Genomic DNA, 21,767 nt, shown 5'->3' on the forward strand with positions numbered 1-21,767 from the left:
CTGACATTGTTATATACACCTATATATTCGTCCAAAGTAGTGTGCTATACTTTACTAGATGATAAAGGGACAACAGACATTTGCGTTATATATTTTGTCAATAAACGATTCTTAAAAATTCCTAAATACTGTATGTTTCATATGCATTTATTATATATTATTATATATTAATAGAAATTTAAATCTAAGCTGTTGTACTAAAGAAAACATTTCAACAAGTTGAGTCTGGAGAAATAAGGATTCATGTTCTTTGGATTTCTAGGTAGATGTTTTAATTATTCATTAGAACATAGCAATTTAATACAGTCAAAAATGTACCTGATCCAATTGATGGAGAGAAACGCGTGCAGAGCTCCTTCATCTAGGTTCAAAGTAAGGATTATCCAAGGGCTACAGACCAAAGAGCTTTTGCACCCTTTATTGCAGCTACAGATTTTGGGCCATTAAGGCTAGGTTCACATACATGCTGGTGTTTCAAAATTCCTGTTTAGTTATAAAAGTCTCCAATGTAGATGCCACAACCATATTGATACTACTTTATTTTCTTTTCAAGATGAACATATCAGGTCCATTAGTTTGACATTAGTGCGCAATAAAATCATGGCATCATAACCACAAAAACCAGCATCATAAAAAGGATCCTTCGCGTGCAGTAGCAACAATTGTAGTGATAAAAGAGGAGGCGTACACAGAGGATCGGAAATAGTTTAATTTCTCAATGACTGAAAAATACATTTTAAATATGATTATTACCAGTTTACATTGGTACATCATAATATAAAGTCAGTTTTTACCAGTGCAATAAAAGTAGACATATTTCATTTAATTCCAGGAAATACCATTTCTATGACTCTATGCAAGTGGGGAAAAAAACTCATGTCTAGCATGTTGAGGTCTGTATGTACACAAGCAGGTAAGAGTCAACCATATTTGCATATAATGAATACAGGAAAAGAAACATGGGACAGTGACCTATAAGAAATGAATAATGATAATAATGAAAAATAGGTATGAATAAAAACCGAAAAGCAAGATTAAAAGGATTCTCTCACTAACAATATATACCACAGCCACAGGATAGATAAGTTTCAGTGCCACGGAAGTGAACGGAGTGGTGGCTGTGTGAGCAAACTACTGTTCTATTTACTTACACGACTCTGGGACAGTCATTCTCATGATCAATGGGGAATGCATCAGTTGCCCCCCTGGTGATCAGACACTGTCCCTTTGCTAGGAAAATAAGTCTTGTTAGAAAGAATTCCAAGCAAGTATGTATCATTTTTTGATGTTTTCTCTTTGCTCAACATTTTCCAAGATGTATGATCAAAATCAGCAGATTAAAAAAAAAATAAAACATTCTGCAATATTCTGTCATGGGATGTCTATCCTATATGTGGCCACCCAGTGGTTGTGTTGTGATTTACAGCCTGTCAAGGGGTTTGCTAGCATGAAGTGATATGTAATGAACCGGTTTCATGAGAAATTGTAGTCCTTGGCAAAATTCAAGCAAAGGTAACAAGGTAGTAGAGCTCACAGAAGGAGGTTTTAATAAAGCAGAAATAAAGGTGGCTGACCATTTCAGCCAACGGGTTATGCAGACGATTGTTACAATATATCATGTTAAAATAGTATGTCAAGAGAGACACATCACCTAAAAGTAGACAGAAATTTCTTCTAGGAGAGCTAATAAAAAGGTAGTAGTCATATTTCACTGCAATTATGCTTATTTGTTTTAAAATAAATCTGATATTACACATTTTAGATTCCACTTAAATCAGGGAAGCTTAGGCTGGGGAGTCCATACAAACAGAATTCAGGTATTCTAATACTTAGAACTGTGGTCCTAGTGTCATGAAATTCTCACCTTTACTAGGACACCAAGATTACAGTTCTGTATTTCTATCTGTATTACTTGCAGAAATAAAATCAGTTAAAAACACAGCTGCATATAAATAAGTAAATCCAGAAGAAGAATCTCCTCTTTCATTTGACACCAGAACCACTATTCTAGGTTTTATAATGGCCAAGATATAACTGAAGTGGCCCCACCACAGCCTCAGCTTCCCTGCATTATGCAATACGTCTAGAGAGAAGCAGTGACATAAATCATCATACAGTGGCCCAAATTTACTAACTACTTAGACATTCTGAAAATGTGCTAGATTTTTCACAGTCCCTAACTTCGAGTCTAAAATATATGACAAAATTTTTGTATATTGCTGGTGCTTTGTGGCGCATTTAAGCTATGCCCTCTTATCCTAGAAATGTCAATGTATTTTTATTCCAAACTAGATGCGCCACATTGCGACAAAGATGCACCACTTTTACATTTCACATCAGTGTATAGTCGACACCACTAGTAAATTTCAGCCAGAGTCTATCAGTATAAACGAAGTCATTCTAAATCACCCACATTAGCACAAACCTTGCTAAGAGTTGCACAGAGATAGTTTTCTTTTTTTAATACTTGCAACAACACAGTCTTAGGTCACTTTCATAGAACAGTATTTGTAAGCCAAAGCCAAGAGTGAAAGCTACACAGAGCAAAACTTTTATGGAAAGAATTAGCACCTCTTCAATGTACAAGATCCACTTCTGATTTTGGCTTACAGACTATGATGAAAAATACTGACCATATACTTCCATGTGAACGTGGCCTTATAATAATATAAATCAAGGTATACACACAGCATATTTAAAGGGAAAAAAAATTACATAAATAAACTATTTACTTTAGAGCTTATTCACATGACCATGTTCCGCCCATGAGAAGCTCAAATTTCTTAGAGTGACCACGGACAGATGAATGGAATACACTGCAGCAAAATGAGTGATGCTACAAGCTCTCCAAGAGCCAAAGTGCTACTGTACCAAACTGACATAAAGCTGTGAGCTCAGTACAATAGAGCTGCAGGGTTTGCCTTATATATACGGATGCAAAATAATCACTATGGTTCCTTTCACACAACTGTGATCAGTTTGGACAATGCAACTGGCATGTGGACTGTGTTTCACAGATGGAACATGTCATGTGAGCAAGTCTTTACTTTTACATTATTCTTTAATATGGTGAGTGTCTTCAAGATATTGTCACAAAACTTAAAGAATCTAACATATGGCTATTTACATTGTCAATATTACCAAGTACTTACATTTTTAAGTGGTACATAGTGGATTTTACTGGTGGGCCTTAGATACCCAAGCTAGACACTGCTGCCACTGGACTCTATCTGGTAGTTTCATGGTCAAGTCTGGGTTTGCATTGGAAGAACTTGACTAGCCATATAAAGCCCTGACCTCAACTCTATAAACACTAACAAAGATTACAAGGTAGGTCCTCTCAACCTACATCAGTGTCTGACCTCACATATACTAATCTGGATGAATAAATAAATCTCCACAGACGCACTACAAAATCTTGTAGAAAGTCTTCCAAAAAGAGCACAAGCTGTTTTCGCTGCAAACAGGGGATCAGCACCAATTTAATGCCAATGGATTTAGAATGGGATATCATAGAAGCTCCTGTAGATGTAACGTGTAGGTGTGCTAATATATTTGTTCATATTGTATATGTGTGTCATAATATCACCAGCTTTTCAAGATAATATTGTTTTGTGATACTGAAAAGTAATATCCTACACTGAAAGCTCACTTTATTAGCAAGACTTGGTAACCTGGAGGCATGGTCATCGGTGTTAGACTAACTGAAGCCAGCAAGAATCTATGAACCTTTCTGGTCAAGTGTGAACAGGCTACTGGATGTGAAGTGATGTTTGTTCTGGGGAATGTTTTATACACCCGGGGTCCTCTCATACTTGTGGATGGTTGTTTTGACTGTAGGGATTACCTAAGTAACTGAGTTCACATTCGTGGAAAAAGGACATTTTGAGCTGCACAACGCATTTTGCCACAAAGGTTGTATAATAAATTTGGACTCAGGAATATGCCAGTGAGTTTTCCTTGCTTCTTTGAATTTCACTGTCCCCAGATTTCAATCCTATAGAGAACCTCTGGGATGAAGCAGAATGGATTGACCAATATTTCTGCACCTAATGGGATCATTGCCATAACGAATTGCTACAGTTCAGAAGGCTAAAAAGGATCCAACATGATACTGGATGAGGGTCTTACCAAGATGGCTATTCAGTGAATATGTGTGGCAATCCAAGGTTGTTTTCAGTGGCATACCTTCAATGAAGACTGTATTATTTCTTCTTCCCTACCTTATTGGAGCAAAGCTCAGCAGTTACTGCAGATCACAGTCTAACTACAACAAGAAGATAGTGGATGTGCGAGGAGGATGCTGTAATATCCTGATGTCCTGTGTGTGTTTCTGGGGGGCAGAGATTCTATGCATCCACATCCTGAGGATACCGTTGACAGCTGCATTTTTCCATCGCTCTAGGAAATCAGGCCAAATGTCTGTTCCCCAGATTCCCAGGAGGCCCATTCAGAAGTTTGCTATAGGGCCCAGCTTTTTCTAGTTACACCTTTAGTTACATAAATGGATTACATCAGTTTAATGCGAAGGTGGAGTCCTTAAACCACCGCTCTGATTGTAGAGTGGCAGTCCTGCCGGCGGGCAATATATCACACCGCTGTTTCTCTAAAAAAGAAAACCCAGTTTTTACTGCTACTAGTTATGAGGGAAACTAAAAGACCCCTGATTATTCTTATTAGCAAAGAATCCAGTGATGGGGTGCTACGCCAGATGACCTGGCCTCCACAGTCACCAGACCTGAACCCAATCGAGATGGTTTGGGGTGTGCTGGACAGCAGAGTCAAGGAAAAAGGGCCAACAAGTGTTAAGCATCTCTGGAAACAGGGACTTATTGGGTAGATAATAAATGTCACTGGAAGGAAAACCCCTTTAACGGCCTCTTTATATTTGCTCAGCATATGCAGATGTATAGAACAGAGATCTGCAATAAATCTGCTGCGCGTGAACATTTCCATTTAGCTGTAATCAACTCTGACTTTTCGAGTAGATATTGTGAAGACCACCTTATGTGACCTAATCATCCATATTGGATCGTGAACTCTACTGTCAGGCCACCTAGTTATATAAGTGCTATATCTTCTCCAATTGTATTAACTTTCTATATGTTACTCTGACTTATATTCCCAAGTCTCTTTAGGGTGGTAGACCACTTGTGCCCTGAGGGTGGTCATTGCAAACTTCCCTCTTTTTATTTATCTCTAAGGAGCTAGCAGACTTGAAGAATATGACCCTAAAAATATAGTAAAAACTTAAATTTTAAAACAAAAATCAGTCCAGGTGATAAAGCCGCACCCAAGTCTTGGACATCCAGAGTCTGTTCTTCAGCACATGAGCAGACTATTACTTTAGATGACATGTGATAGTTTGTGGTCCTGTTACAAGATTTGGGTTCACGAGCTTCAAGTTACTTCTTTAAATTTAGTGTATTAATATTCTGAAGTACACATCAACTAGATATCTGAGCAAATAACTGAATAGCCTCTTTAAAAACCTACAATAAATCATAAGATGTAAGACTGACAAACTCAAACACAAGCCTTTTGTTCTAGAATTATTAAAAGGAAACAATAGGAAAAGAAATGAAATGTAACTCTAAATAAAAGCAAGGTCAAACTCATTGCAAAGTCTAACTTTTATAAATGAAAGGATTAAGTATAAAAAGGCTATTCAGCAGAAGATTGTAAAGCTCAAATCTCCAATAAAGTCATTACGGATGCTCATCAGAAACCTAAAAATAAGAGAGAAAACAATCCCACAGATCTAGTTCATAATACATAATGTTCACTTCTCTAGAACTAATATGGAAAAGTGAGAATTTGATAGTACTAGAAGTGGCATGCTCTTATAACACAATATCTCAACATGTTACAATCACTTTTCACACAAATTATATCAATCCATACTAACAGCAACCAAACAGAGCCAATATCTCAGGAGCCAAACACCTTGTAAAATATACTTCTCACACAATGGAAAGATTCCAAAAACATTCTTTACAAGCCACCCAGAAGCAGTATCACGGTTCAGTTACAGTAGATACTGGAAAGAAAATGCGTTGTAGACTTTTCTGGGTATAAAATATCCATCTTCAGCATTTTTCATGACAACTGCTTAATAAACACTTTGTTTCCACTGAATTAGGAGATAGATGATGCATTTGGTGTCCAGCCCATCTGATACGCCCGTTCTAAAGTTCTCTTACAGTCCTGGAGTACAGTACTGAATGTGATGTGGGGATATTGCTGGACAAGTTGTTCAACTGTAGCTTCATTTACCTGTAGAGATAGATATGAAGACATTGTTAAAGTTCATTACAAAACATGGATTAAAGGGGTTGTCCAGTTTCAGCAAAGAAATGTTATCATTTGTATAATGAGCAGTTGTACAATATGTTGTCTGAATCTATTTCTCATAGATCTCTGTTTGATGTCATTCCTTCTGTTTACTTCCAGAGGATAAAAATCTGTCTATGGTCATGTGATATACCGTCCATGGTCATGTGATATACCGTCCATGGTCATGTGATATACCATCCATGGTCATGTGATATACCGTCCATGGTCATGTGATATACCGTCCATGGTCATGTGATATACCGTCCATGGTCATGTGATATACCGTCCATGGTCATGTGATATACCGTCCATGGTCATGTGATATACAGTCCATGGCCATGTGATATACAGTCCATGGCCATGTGATATACAGTCCATGGTCATGTGATATACAGTCCATGGTCATGTGCTATACTTTCCATGGTCATGTGATATACCGTCCATGGTCATGTGATGGACACTCAGGAGCACGGCTCGTTACCAGGAAGATGTCTGATTACTGAGCTGTGACTAACAACATTAAAAGCGCTTTTCTAGGTGGTATAGAAATCAAAATACAGCAATTTGAAGTGACACCCACTTCCGTTATGTACTATATCTGTATATACTCTTCAACAGGGGGAGAAAAGGGGATGAACATTGAAAATTGTTAATAAAGTAAATTATAAAAGTGTTCAGTAAGCCCCTCTGTATACAAAAAAACAGAAAAAGTGAACCAATGCTCAAACATTAAGAGAAGCAAGAGAATGGTTTACTAAAATAAAAATTATAATATAAATGAATATAAATTATTGGTTTCACCAAGGGTTATACTGTTAAAGCTTTATACATGAATAAGTTTGCTCTCCATCAAAGTGAAACATGTAAAAAAAAAAAAAACCTCTAAGTTTTGCAAAGTAACAAACTCATTTACTTGCATTTCATTTTATTTTATTTTAATCTTGCAGATCAGAATCAAAATTTTATTTCATCCACAAAGTTCTTAGTAAAAAAAAAAATTATTTGTAAGTATATTTTTGTCCCTTCCATTTGGCTTATATTTTTGCAATACTATACAACTACAATAGAAAACGATTAAAATCTATAATAAAATTAATTTTAAAACTTGACTATGCCAAAGTAACGCAAGTAATCAGTACCTTTTGTGCTAATCCAAGTCGAAAAAGAGAAAGAAACAACATCTAATTAAGACACATCTCGGAATATTTTTAGATCCTGTACAAAAAAGCTTCGAAGCGCCGCACAAAATCTGATTACATTACACCAAATTCTTTTTCTTTGTTATTACATTTGTATACATGTTCGCTTGTGTAGAATATAAACATTTGTGTAACAAAAGTATCAATCTTGGTATTGTTTTGTGTCACACAAAAGTCATCGATTTGTCCTTGAGCTGAGGGTCACACTGTGCCAGTGACTATGATGTATTAATAGATGTATATAGCAGTGTGTATCTCGCGTATTGTACTGTATATAGCACTACACAGTCATTACTAGACATAACAGACATTTATAAAAACAATTAGCGCTTTTAAAAAGCAACATATTTAGGAACGTGATGCAAATCCCTGCTGGAAATCGGAATATGTAGATCATATATATTATTTTATTCTTTGCCGCATGGCAGTTCACAGAAATGCTTACAAACATATGCACTTTTAAAGAAATGCTTTCCAATTATTGTTTAGCTTAAACATAAAGACCCAGCATCCAACAGAGATGATTACTTCAATTACTGCCATTGCACAAGCCTGGTGTGATGCAGGGGATCAATGCGCAATGAATCTCAGCTTGTGTATGCATTCGCTTTCATCCTGACATCTTTTTTTCGTTTGCCGATATACAAAATGATAGAACATATAGGTTCAAGGTTAAGCTAAAACACAAAAAAACTATAGTTATTGAACGATTTTTTATTTTTCATAGAATATATTTGAAGTATTATTTGAAGAAAACAATTGTTGGAAAATATCTGTTCAACTGCAGTTTATAGACTATTCTCATTTAGTCTATTCTCAATAGCCATAATTCAGTCTTCTATGGAATAGACAGGACTTGACTTTTATTTTAGAACTGTGCAAGAGGAATTGTAAGGTCGGAATATGTGAAAAAAAGACGAGCATATAAAAGACACAGAGGCATCCATTTCATAGCTTGCAGCCTATGGGGGGGGGGGAGATTTGGCACCATCAACCGCTCTATATGTAGTAAGTGTATCAGTACATTCCTATATACAGATGCATCGCATATCTGGTGGATACACTCTGTAAATAGGATGAATTCAAATCAAGTTTTTTCACAATGATTAAGCAAACCCAAAAAAATTAATGCAAAAAAATTATTCAAATTGAAACATAAGGATAGTTTCTGAATGTCCACAACGAATGCAAAGACCTCAGAAATCTAGTATACCATACTTTTGAGTTTGTCAAAAAGACAGAGATAGATCCATCCATTTGCACCATTTTTTCTTATTGACAAATTATTCCATATAAAACTGATTAATACAATTTAGAACCCACACCCCAGAATTTGAGCCCTCCATTCCACCTTTTGAGATAGTTGCTCTGAAAAGAGAAGTAACTGCATGCTTGGCTTTCTCTAGTTACTTCTATGGGAAAGTGTCTATGGATGTGCTTGGGACCCCATTAGAAATTAACTAAAAGAGCTGGACATGCAGGGCCAATCATCAGGCAAGACAAGGGGTTAGGACTAGGGTTGAGCCGATCCTGACTTTTCAGGATCGATTTTAAAATCCGATTTCCAATCATTTTTCATTCGAACCCGATCTCGATCCCAATTCCGATCCCAATGCAAGTCAATGGGATTTTTTTTATTAATCGGAGATCGGATTTTAAAAGCAATCCTATTCACTATACAGCATGGAATCTAATAATTGTTAGAATCCACGCTGTGTAGTGAATCACTAAGTAGCCAGAGGATTTTTTTTAATCCTCTGGCTACTTAGTCCCCCCTGGTGTCCACTTATCTCCAGAGATGGCTGCTCCGCTGCTGTTCGCCTCGCTGCCGCTCCAGCTGCAGTCTTCTTCTCCCTTCGCTGCCCCCTCCCTGTCAGGTTAGGAGAGTGTGGGCAGGTTAGGTGAGTGTGGGTGGGTACTGGGAGGGGAGACGTCACGTCTCCCTGCCCCATACCCGCCCACACTCTCCTAAGCCACAAGCCCCGCCTTCCTAGCTCTTTAAACACTAAGGAGGAGGGGCAGCGAGAAGACCAGCGTGGAGCGGCAGCAAGAGGCAGAAGGAGAACACACCGGGCACCGGACCAGCCATCTCTGGAGGTAAGTAGCTACTACAGATGTTTAGTTTTGTCTCCCATTAGAATGAATGGAGGCAGCCGGCATGCAAGGGGTTAAGGCTGTGTGTCGGCTGCTTCCATTCATTCCTATGGACCTGCAGCGGAGCCTTCACACTGAGTATACAGCGTATACTCAGTGTGAAGGCTAAGCAAAGCATTGTGGGAAAAGATCACCGATTCCACCTAAAAAGATCGTGTTTGGAATTCCGATCACGATCGAGAAATTTTCTCAATCGCCGATCGGAATCCGATCTTTTCCAAACACGATCGCTCAACCCTAGTCAGGACCTACAGCCATCAGAAATCTATCATGTGTTTGTGCATATGTCTTAGATGGGAATATTTCTTTAACTTATGGTCATAAATCCGACCAATGAACAGTGTGCATTTGCCCGTTCTTTATCCTGGTTCTATATGTAATTCATATCTATCAAATTCTTTGCCTTAGGGCATTTTACAAATACTTTAAGGTGCAATATCAGTCAATGAATAGCTTCACTAATAAGTGCACTTTGAAATTACACCTATCTGGAGAATACCTGCTATTGTGGGTATCCCATTCTGATACAATTTCTTAAAGGGTATTTTAATACTAGGCTTCTATGGGATATTGCTTAGTGGATGTGGGTTCCACCTTCTATATAGAATTCTCACCCAATACGAGGATTCTCTAACTCCTGGATGCTGTATTTTTATATATTTCAACAGAGATGGGCTCATGCATGCATTCAGCCCTCTACAATAAAGCCTAAGGAGATATGGAAAGAGTCATCCTCATGTCATTAAAAAAGGATCTTTCATAAGCTCCTACAGTCTTTGCAATAAGGTTCAGTACTCAAGTGTGTGGTCTCAGAAAGGAGCAGGCAAGGGGGTATGACTCTGAACTCTCCAACACTGTCCAATCAAAGGTGGACAGTGTCAAAGATCTCCCTGAGACCACCCACTTGACAATAGAAGACTAAAGAGCGTATCAGCCATCAAAACTGACTGCACTGAATGCTCAGGAATGGTGGAGGCTAGAGAGAAAATTTCACCTGTGCTGAAAACAGTAGCGCAACATCTATTATAGAATGCAAATAAATGGAGATCATGGTAAAGTTGTGAAAGGTCTGCTTTAAGGAAAGAAAATGACTAAGGGACGAACTTACATATTTTCTTATTTAGAACCGATACAGAATGTTTCTAAGGGCTGATTTAACTTTAGGCTACAGTAGTTTTCTACTGATCATGTTGGTATCAATGACAGAATCTTGTCTTGGTGGTTGACTAGTTATATCCTATGCCGTGCAAATTCAAACGCCCTTTCCCATGAACATAACTATATTTAAATTTGTAGACAATTAAAAGTTAAACATTTTTGCAAATATATATAATTAAAATTTTGCAGAGTTTTAAACATTTTTCTCAGTCATCTCAGTTTTTGACAGTCTGTTGTCTTGATAAGTTGCCAATATCATAAAGGCAAGAACTTTCTACCATCTGAATCCCAGCCATGATGTCCATATTATGGCCAAGTTATCATTTCATACATGTAGTGACGCTGCCTGATCTCCTGTCCACAATAAGGAAATCATGGCTGGGTTTCTGACAAGTGCCAGACCATGGAAAGGTCCAGCATCACTGGTTATATCAACTGGCAGAAGATCAAGGTAGAACAGATTGTCACCTCTAAGATGGTTGGAGAGAAAAAATTCATTAAAAAATTTAGTTTATATTTGCAAAATTGCTTAACTTTTAATTGTCTACAATTCTAAATATTATGTTCATGGGAAAACCCCTTTAATTAAACTATTCAGACTTACTGAGAATTAGGTTGCGGAAAATGTCTACAAATGTCAAATAAAGTTCAGTGTTCTCAATTACAAATAGTAAGTTGATATAACACCGACCGTCACCAAAAATAACCGACTGTTTTTAATTGCCACTAATTTGGGATTATTAGCAGAGGCTTTAATATGGGTAGGGGTGTGTGCTACATGGCAGGCCTAGGGGACGCATGCTGTTTAATTAACCAGAGGCTCTAATTGCTGACAAAATAAACAATGATTTCACATAAAAAAGATAAAATGAAAGTTCGGTACGGAACTCCCCATGGCTTCTCAAAGACGGTTTGTAATGACATACAACGATTAGGATGTCACACACTTTCATGCGGGTATTGTCTGCAAATTGACATTTTACATTTAGCACGCAAAAACAAAATGGCATTTATTCCAGCCGATGAGCGCTATGCTTTTCCACCGTGCTGGTTACTGTGTGGAACTAGAAAAAAAATCGCTGTAACAATAGCAGTTTGATGAGAAATGAATTCATTTTATTTTCATCATTTGGATCAATAACTCTCTGCCTCTGCTGTGTCCCGTAGCCTGAAGGCAGTTGGGTAATCAATGGAATCAAACAGAGGAGCCCTTCACCCAGCGCAGAATCCTCTCTGATCTTTTCTGGGAGTACTCAAGACGCTTGTGAAATTCTAATTCATGTCAACTTCATATCAAAGAAATTCCACGGAGGTTTGGTCATAAAGAGTATCATAGTAATAACGATCCAAAATCTATTTTTTGCTATATGTTTTTCTATAATTCAAGGCTTGCGTGTTCAGTCCACAATGACTCGAAGCTCCTTAGAAGTGGAACACAGCAAGCCAATGTATCTTTCATATATTTGAGGCAAAGTGTTATAAAAAAAAATGACACTAGTAATGCAATGACTATACTATAGCAATGGCAACAACTTGTTACTAGTAAAATAGGCAATATAGAAAACACAAATATGACAGATACCTAACTTTTTTTTTATTTTACAAGTATTTACCTTGGATTAATAAAAATAATTAGTTGGGTGTGAGACAATTATGTGGCTCGACTCTTTGGTTAGTGCTGCAATATCCCTAATTTAAGTTCTAAAATTTCACATTTCCTCCACACTATTGTATTATTATTTTTTGTTTTATTTATTTTTATTTTTGTTAAAGAAAGTATCCGTGTTTTAATAATTAATACCATGATTTTCAGACTGGTGGAGATCCAACTGTCAGGGCACTAAGCGATCAGCTGTTTCCTGGGTCACACAGCTCCCAGCATAGTCTACATGCCCAGCGCTGCATACTTCTTTACATGTAATTCTGCCAAGAGCAACTGTAAAACAGCAAACAAATAGCTGAGAAAAGCCCAAATGAGTATAATATAGGAGATCGGACACTGAACTGCAAATATAGGGCATGATGCAGCTAAACACATCACTGACACAGAGGAAGAGAAATTGGAGCACAATGTTGCTTACTGTTCAGGACTAACATCCCATCAGCAATAATACAAACAGCCAGAAGAAGTAAAAAAATGTTAGACTTCCTAAGCTGTAGATATTGCAGAATGTTCAGTCCAGTGTACAGAGAAGGTAATTTGCAGACAAGTGTGCAGGAAGTGAGGAAAAACAACCCCTCCTCTCTCAACTCACCGTATGAGGAGACCCAGTCCTTCCTCTCTTCACTCACTTTGAATCTATTTTGCTTTTTTAATGGTATCTATGAACAAGATTTCCCCAGGGAGTGAACAGCAAATTTGCTAGAATGGAGATATCTAGAGTTTTTTCAGGCAGAAAACAGCCACATTTTTATATACAGTGCATTACATTTTACATTACACTTCCAGGATTTTTTTTTTTGTTCAGTTTCTACAGCCTAAGCCAAGTGTATATGATAACAAATTGCATCTCCTCTGCTTTTTTACTACCACTCCTGATTTTAGCATAAACAGCTGCATTAAAAAACCTGAATGTGTGATTCTTCTGCCTTTTTTTTTGTTTTCTTTTGAACCAAGGCTATAAGTGAATTCAGCATGGAGAAGTAGAAGAGCTTCCTTTATATTTTGCCTTCCATTTGAAGTCACTCTTGACCTTGGCTCAAAAAATAGCAGCCAAATCTGCAACAAAAAACACAGCTTTCCCACATTGTGTAGCCTGAGCCTAAAGTGATTTTTTTCTTCCATAACAGATAGGTATTTGGACTTTTTGCCTATTGTTACACATACAATATTTGTTATGCTGTGTGTACTATGAGTTTTCAAATGTATTTTCCTATTTTAGCTATATAGAGACACTCTAAAATGAAACCTATATTTGTGTTACTATTTGACTTCTTTTAATATTTTTTTAGTGCTACTGAAGGAGGCCAGAAAACACCTTTGGGGGGCATGACTGCTTTTACAGTACATATTGCTCTTGCAGCTGTGACAGCCCAAATTAAAAGGAACACAGCCGTTATATTGACTGCACTGTGTCTTTACACCGAACCTGCAGCTGCTATTCCTCAGTATCATGGCTTTTCACAATGAGACTGCATTTCCATAATGGAACTCAGTAGTGTGCTTTTCAAAAAGCTTATGCTATAAACACTGCCCATAAAGGGGTTTTAGAAGTGGCATTCTGACTGGCCCTTGATATCTTTATAAGCAATCCTACCGCTTTTTGTCTTCTGCCCCGAGGAACCGGACAGGGGACGGAAACCCGGCAGTCAGTTTTCAAACCCATTCAAGTTTCTAGTTACGCCACTGGTTACCACCATAAGAGCAAAGTGGATATTGCACTTGCTAGAAATTCCTTAAAGGGGTTGTCCCATCACAAGAATCCTAGCTATACTGCTTGTTAATGTGGATGCAAGACTTTTCCTAAATACATTGCTTCAGCAAAACTGCTTAGTTTGTCCACCATCTTACTTTATTCTTTTTTTTTTTTGACACATCCCTTGACTTATCTGGTCATAAGTCAAGTGATGTATTTGCTGCTCTGAGGGGGGAGGGAGGAGGGGCTAAGTACACGGGAGAGAGCCTGGAGTGGGGGTGGTAGTTTACCCTTTGGAGGGAAGGGACCGCCAATACAGACTGTGCCGGCGTCTACACTCCCCGGCATCCGCCTCTCTATTACAGTGGATGCCGGGAATGTAGACGCCGGCACAGATGCCTGCAACATCACTATGTGCCTGCCCTGCATGAAGCCAGCAGCGGCAGGAGCGATGCTGGTATTCCAGAGGGGAAGGGGGGGCGGAGGAGCGGAATAACAGGAGCTCCTGCCGCTGCTGACTTCATGCAGGGCAGGCACATAGCGATGTTGCAGGCATCTGTGCCGGCATCTACACTCCCCGGCATCCGCTTCTCTATTACAGCGGATGCCAGGTCTGTAGTCGCACTGTGAAGGCTACACAGGTCTCACTATCTATGAGCATGCACACAGACCTGGCATCCGCTGTAATAGAGAGGCAGTGCCTTTGCATATGTAAACCCCACCCATAATGACGCAACAAAGCCGTAAGAAAGAAGAATTTACAGCAACGAAGACTGGTGAGTATGCGACGTGGGAATACCCCTTTAAAGAAGCAGTCCACCTTTTCTGTTGCTACCCTCATTTCTACATAGCCGGTCGAGTGGGATGATATGAAGGTTAAATGTATTCCTTTATTCAGCAGATATAATGCCTGGTGTTGACTCAAGTGACCTACTTGTAGGTTGTTGGATACAGTTTTATTCAGTGAACTCAGACTCTCACTGCATTGTTATAAAAGCTTTGTTCTGATTTCCATAGGAATACATTGAGAGCTTGAGTTCTGGTTCACTGAACCAAAAAAGTGACCTCAGTGACCTCAGAAGTAGGTCATGTGTAGCAGCACTAGGCACTATATCTGCCAAGTAAGAACAACCCGTTTACTGTAAAAAAAAACGAAGGAGGAAATAAAAAGGTGGACATCTTATTTAGTTTTGTAGGCACAGTATACAGGTGACTATGACTGGCACTGCAGCTAAGCCATATCCACCAAATAGGGATGAGCGGCAGTACCAGGTATAACACGTACGCACACCACCTTTCTTAGAATGGATGATATATTGTCTGCTGTTTTCCATTCACCTGTCACTTCTACATTCCTAAAATACTTTCCACCCTTCCACCAGATCTCTTTGATAACGTCTCCTATTTTCCTCCTATTCACCTTTACTCCTAATATCTCTTTTTTTTCTCTTTGATACTTCTATTTTTCCTCATCTAGTCTGACTTTTGGTCTCTCCAGTTTAAAATATGACTTCCCGGATTTCTTTTGTCTTGTAGCAATCCATTGTCGTCTTCTATTTATGCCGGTACCACAAAGCGCTGCTCATTTCCTACCTCCCCGTTTCTCTATAACTGTTTTGTTGTTGTTGTTGTCGTATTTGGATTCTTTGTGTTTCTTGCAGTTTTTTTCCATAAAAACATTAAGTCTTAGTCTTCGAAAACTAAAAACAAAAATTCTTGCCGGAGATAAGACTTATTTTTTCTTTTTTTTTAAAGTTAGTTGATTGAATAATATTCAATTTGTATAGTACAATAGTTTCTAGCGTTCTACCGTTCCGCAAAGCCCGTGTCTCCGTAATTGGCTACGGTGGCAAACAAAGGCTACCTGAGCAATACTTTAAATATGATTATGTACTCAATTATTCATCACTAGAATGATGAGGAGAAAAGAAATTGTTAAAACCATAGATAAATGTGCAGGCACAAACAAATTACACCATGTTTAGACAGAGCCAATTACCCTTGTAGGCCTCTGCTTTAACTGTCACTAAAGTGCGGCGGGCACATTCCTTTTCTTCTTAATACCAGTTTATAGAGGCTTATTACCCAATGGAAAAAAGAACCTTAATAAAGCTGAAATATGCAAGTGAAACCGTCAAAGAATTATTGTACAAATTACGCAGCAGTGAGAAGATTATCATAGCTAAAAGTATAGATATCTTCTGTTTTTACGGTAATATTTGTCGTTCTTTAATTATACTCATACATCTCGGGCATGGCATGTTGATGCTGCTTGGCTAATTTGCCATCTTAATTGTTTTTTCTGTCATGCATTTGTATTCGCAGCACTAATACTCTCCCGTATTCAGCAGACAGAACAACATTGATAGAGACGCATTAAAGTTGTATGAATAATTTTCCATCGTTAGCAATTCTATTGATGATCACTTATAGGAGAGATGAATAAAACGTGTAAGGTTCTGGCTGTGGGTTTATATGATCAGTCAGAAACGTCTAGCCTGAGGCGGCGGCGGTTAATGCAGAGTGGAAGTGGGCACAGGGCTCCGTCTTTTATGTGACCATGTTTTCTACTGTACCTCTTCAAAACTCACCATACTGAATATTTACCCAGATGATTAAACATATTAGGCCAGACTATTACAGAGCGGAGAAGCCCTAAATAACCAACCATTTACATACATTATAAAGATAAAAAGGGCTAAGCGGGTCTTACATCACACCGAGATCCTCATGTGCTTCAGCCATTTTACATAGGACTACAGCAACAACGAATATGTACTTAAAGGGGTAGTCTAACATATACATTTTTTTTTTTTTTTTTATAAAAGCCAAGAAAGGAGTGAAAAAAAGCTCCTGCTACTGTATGAGAAGGATGTTTTTCATTCCAGACATTTACGAAATGTGCAAATAATGTGTGAAAGATACAGATCCCGCCTCTAGGAGCTATAGTTCTGTCAAAACCCAATCACATGATTGGGAGAAAGGAGAGATGGCTTGTTTGTGCACAGCTCTCATTGTTCTAGTTTATGGACGCCAAAAAGGAGCCGTCATCAGGTCTGAAAAGTTCAATGACATATATTATATGATAGCATTTTGGTGTTTTATTTTTTCAAATCTGTTCAGTTATTCCAAAGATATAAGGCCCTTTTAATGTTGATGCAAATTAGGGGCTACTAGCCAAGTGGGCAGTAGCACTGTGGTTTCTCTGGGGGCAGGGTTTCCATGTGCTGTATGTCATGCAGTGCTACCAACCACAGTGAAGTGAAGAGGGAGGTTCTCCCACTTTACACAGTGAATGCAGATGAGAGGGGCTGATTCTCCTCACAGCCTTAGGTAAGGCTGCAAACTGCAAGGACTGAACATTCTGTAAACCTCACAGCTTATAATGTAAGAAAAAAAGGCTTCCACGTACTTTTATGTACTTCTGTCTGCCTGTGTGGTTACAGATGGGCTAAAATCATAGCAAACAGTTTTACCAACTGTGCTTATATGTTGTTTTTTTTCCTGTGTCATGCCTGCATAGAAAATTCTAAAATGTAATAGATATCTCCCTATATGTAAAGTTCGTTGTTCCTGGATCCCTTATATGGTAGTCACTTGGGTTTTTCACAGCTATTCATTTGCTACTGTACAGTTACTTCTGGCAGAATTACATATAAACAAACCATACTAGTTATAATGGATAGCGGAGGAGGCCGGCTGCTCCTAATGATACATGCCCCCTGCCACAGAGACAAATGCAAAATGTGCTTTATTCAAAATGGGCACATTAGCGACAGAAAAATTTATAAGACATTATGTATATAGGCTGTATATAGGCTTATTCACTCAGACTACCCAGCAAGACCCTACAGCTATTTCAAGAAATTTCGTGACAACAGGTATATTTTAAGGAAACAATGAAACATGTATTCAGCTATGTACCTCCAAAGAAGAGAATAGATAAAACACACATATACACAGTATTATTATGCCACTTATACATGTACACATTCGATTCCAAGCTGTAGACTACATCACCACATCAGATTAATAGGTTTGAGGGGATGTAGAAAACAAGCCAATATCAATATATATCAAGGATCTGACTATCCATATGTGTAAGTAAACTTTACCTGATCACATCTCATCAAGCCCAGATATCGTATAGATTTACTGCTCTGTGCGATCAATGTGGCTCCTTGGTCTGTAATCTCCTTACACCATCCCACATCCACTGTTTCTATAGTAGTGCTGTATCGACCAATGGCTATCAAAGCTGTGAAAGAAAAAGGAGAGAAGATTGCAATTAAAAAGATAAATGTATTAAAAGCCTTTAGTCATTACATAATTCCGCATGAACCCCCTAAAGGCTGAGGTGACGTGGACAAAAGACCAGCAAATTGTTTGTCTAATCAATGTCTGGGTCTGGTGGGATACAAAGAGCGTTGGTCTCATCTGTTTTTGTCAGGGGGGGGCACAAGTTTTCTGGTGTACTTTTATTCCACCCTTGCCATTTTCTTTAAAGGTGGTGGAACAATGGCAATGCCAGATTTGTGATCATCTACATCGGATTTAAGCTTGAGATCTACGCCAGCTATGACTAGATGTAGATTTCACTGCAAGCACAAGGTCTAGTGAAGGGGGTGTCTGGTTTATGAGAAGGCATGCACCGTGTCATCTAACAGTTGTATCCTTCACCCGCCCAAAACCGGTGTTAATAAACAATGCAACTCTTCATAAATTCCCCCCATGAACTTGGAATGGAGCGCCAGTAGACCTAGGCAACCACCACCCTACATAAATGAAGGACATGTGATATACATTCTCATCCAAGTGGTGGAACCTCCACCATCAGGCACTTATTACCTATCCTGTACATAGGTGATAAAAGTCCATCTTGGGGCAACCCCAACAACCTGGAGTCTGTATAAAGACATTGCGGCATTACTTGGCAATGGAACAATTACCAAAAAGAAAACAAGGACCTTTTGCTTTGTACAGGTGGAAGAAGTTAAGGCTGCTTTATTATGCACCGCCTTAAGAACAGCAAATATAATAAAAAAATCCGGGCCCACTTAGGGCATGACGGATTTAAATAACATGAGTAACATTAATGTGGAGATGCCCTTTAAGCTTTGGTCACACATATTGAGAAGGAGGACTGTGTCACACAACATGTTCCCATGTAACTAGAAGTAGCGGGCTTTACATAGTTAAAGTATGACAAATTGATTAGCTCGATTTAGGAAGAATGAATAAGATTATGGCACAAGAGTGTTGTTGTATAAATTCCTGTCTGCAGGCTACGGGAAGCATGGAATTCGCGTGTATAAAATATAACCAGATGAACGATGAAAGTCATCTAATAAAATTAACATGATTCAGAACCTAAACCAGCAGAGACAACAGCCATACAAGTACACAGAGGCCAGGCATCATTGTAATGGAGGAGATGATGACAGGCGCTCTTCTGCTCCCTTATAATTTGATATAATCAGTATATATCAGAAACATTAAACTATTTCACTTAGGAATATGATCATTAACCTTGTTCCATAATTGGCCACGTCAATTTCTGTAAACTCTTCTTTGTTACAATTTGCAAAGCATGTCATTGCTTAAAAAGATCTCATTAGCAACTGCAGGGTTTCGATATGGGGCCAGCACCAGCGCTACTCGCAGAATATTAGATATCCGAGGTACTTAAGGTTGAAATAGCATTTATTAAATCACATTTTGTGACTGCTCATTACTAGTGAAAAATGCCCTTGAAATATGGCACACTTGGTTGCTTTCACGGGATGAAATTTCTGCAGCTTCTATGCAAAATCTCTTCAAAGAATACTTTCAGAATGACACGCTTTAACCCTTCCCATGCCCTGCCCTTGTCTCTATCCAGACCATGCATCTCATTCTATTTTGTCTGTTCTTTACAGCCACAACAATAAGCTTTATTTTTCATCAATCTTCCCTCTGAATTCCTCAAATAAAATAAAATCCGTCTGAAATATGCCTCCACTGCAGGTTTATTTTACATTTTTAAGCAGTCGTGTAACCTCAGCAATCCTAAAAGCCTTGACAAAGTGCTTTTTATATCACTCCTCATATATGATACACAAAGTCCTGCTATAGGATTTGATGGAAAATATTACGCTATATTAAAACCAGCTTAACGGACGGGTCTTATTTTCAGCCGTCTCCTGTGTGTCAATGCTCTGAATGTTGCAATCAATATTCAGCGTTTTCTTTTGTGCTCTGCTCAGTATGGTATAGCAAGACAATATAGTAAAGCCAAAAATTATCCATCTTTATGCGTATTACATAGCTGACACAATGAATGGCTACTGATTTATATACATATATTAAAAAAAATAGTACAAGTAGAGATGAAAACAAAGGCCCTTTGAGGTCAGCCATAATACTGATACTGTCCGTTGTGAGCTCCATGCTGGAGAACAACTCCCATCCCATATATGAGACCGTGACAACACTGGGCAGTACTGTCAGTGACCAACTGCTTCACCCCAAGTGTGAGAAGGAACACTATCAGATGTCCTTCCTCTAAACCGTGATCAGGCTGTATAATCAACATCAGGCTAAGTGAAGACCACTCCGCACAGAGAACTAAATGATCCTGAAGTATTTCTTTTCTTCTTAGTTACTATGACTCCTAGTATCTTTTTCTATCTGCTATCCTGAGCTTGTATGTGTTCTTTCTTGTAATATATTACTGTATTATCCATGCTGCTGTAACACTGAATGTCCCCATGGTGGGACTATTAAAGGATTATCTTATCTTAATAAAGTCATAATAGGGACGCAACACATAGACCTCCCGCGGTTCATAAGAACTGGAGTTAGTGCGCTGTAGATTTCCATTGTGGCAAACGCCAGTTTTGGTGAACTGTAAGAGGTCTGGGTGTTGCATCTGTAACACAGACATAAAAACCTATATAATATGACATAATACAGGCTAGTCTGCTTAGGGTAGCAATCCTTTTTCAGTTACCCTAAAAGAATCTAAGGTAAGATAGAGCAGGACATTTGTTTTTTCAGCATCCTGTTCTGATCTCCCATTAGATTACAATTTCACGCAGAATTAGGGCAGAATCTCCATTCTGCATCCTGAACACTAGTCAACTCTCCAGCTGACATGAGATTCACCTGAATTATTAGGAGGCGGCAGGGTAGAGGTCAGGTATAACACAAACTAACTTTCTGGTGTGAGTTACAGTAAATCTGTCGGGCTAAGGTTTCCCTGCCCCAGACCACCTTGGTATCTACCCCTGCTCATCCTGCTTTTGTAAAAATGGCAAGAAGGACATATAAGGAAAAGATGTGCCGCATTTGTAGCCATCTAGACTATAATACTGGCATAGATGGATTTGTAAATTCCCACCCATTGTTCCCTAGAAATTATGGGGGGGGGGGGGGGGGGGGGGGGGTTTAAAGATTAAAAAAAAAAAAAAACCTTTGATATGCATCCGTATTGTGGCTCAGAACAAAATGAGCTGTAAACGGGGATGACCCCTGTGTGCCGCCCGTGCACGGGCCGTGCTACCGCGACTTTTTTCATTAAATT

General features: G+C 38.6%; 1 protein-coding gene across 1 annotated transcript in view; it reads right to left on the reverse strand.

The window, feature by feature from the left end:
* Positions 1 to 702: 702 nt before the first annotated feature.
* The window catches only part of FBXL17 (F-box and leucine rich repeat protein 17), a 506,430-nt gene continuing 485,365 nt past the window's right edge, over positions 703 to 21,767 (reverse strand). Inside the window, exons 9-10 of the mRNA XM_075272254.1 lie at positions 18,319 to 18,461; positions 703 to 6,276 (exon numbers count right to left, since the gene is read on the reverse strand). Of these exons, the coding sequence (XP_075128355.1) occupies positions 6,139 to 6,276; positions 18,319 to 18,461 (281 nt within the window). The 3' untranslated portion in view covers positions 703 to 6,138. The remainder of the gene's footprint in view (positions 6,277 to 18,318; positions 18,462 to 21,767) is intronic.

Source organism: Leptodactylus fuscus, chromosome 1, assembly GCF_031893055.1.
Source record: "Leptodactylus fuscus isolate aLepFus1 chromosome 1, aLepFus1.hap2, whole genome shotgun sequence".
Lineage (NCBI taxonomy): Eukaryota > Metazoa > Chordata > Amphibia > Anura > Leptodactylidae > Leptodactylus > Leptodactylus fuscus.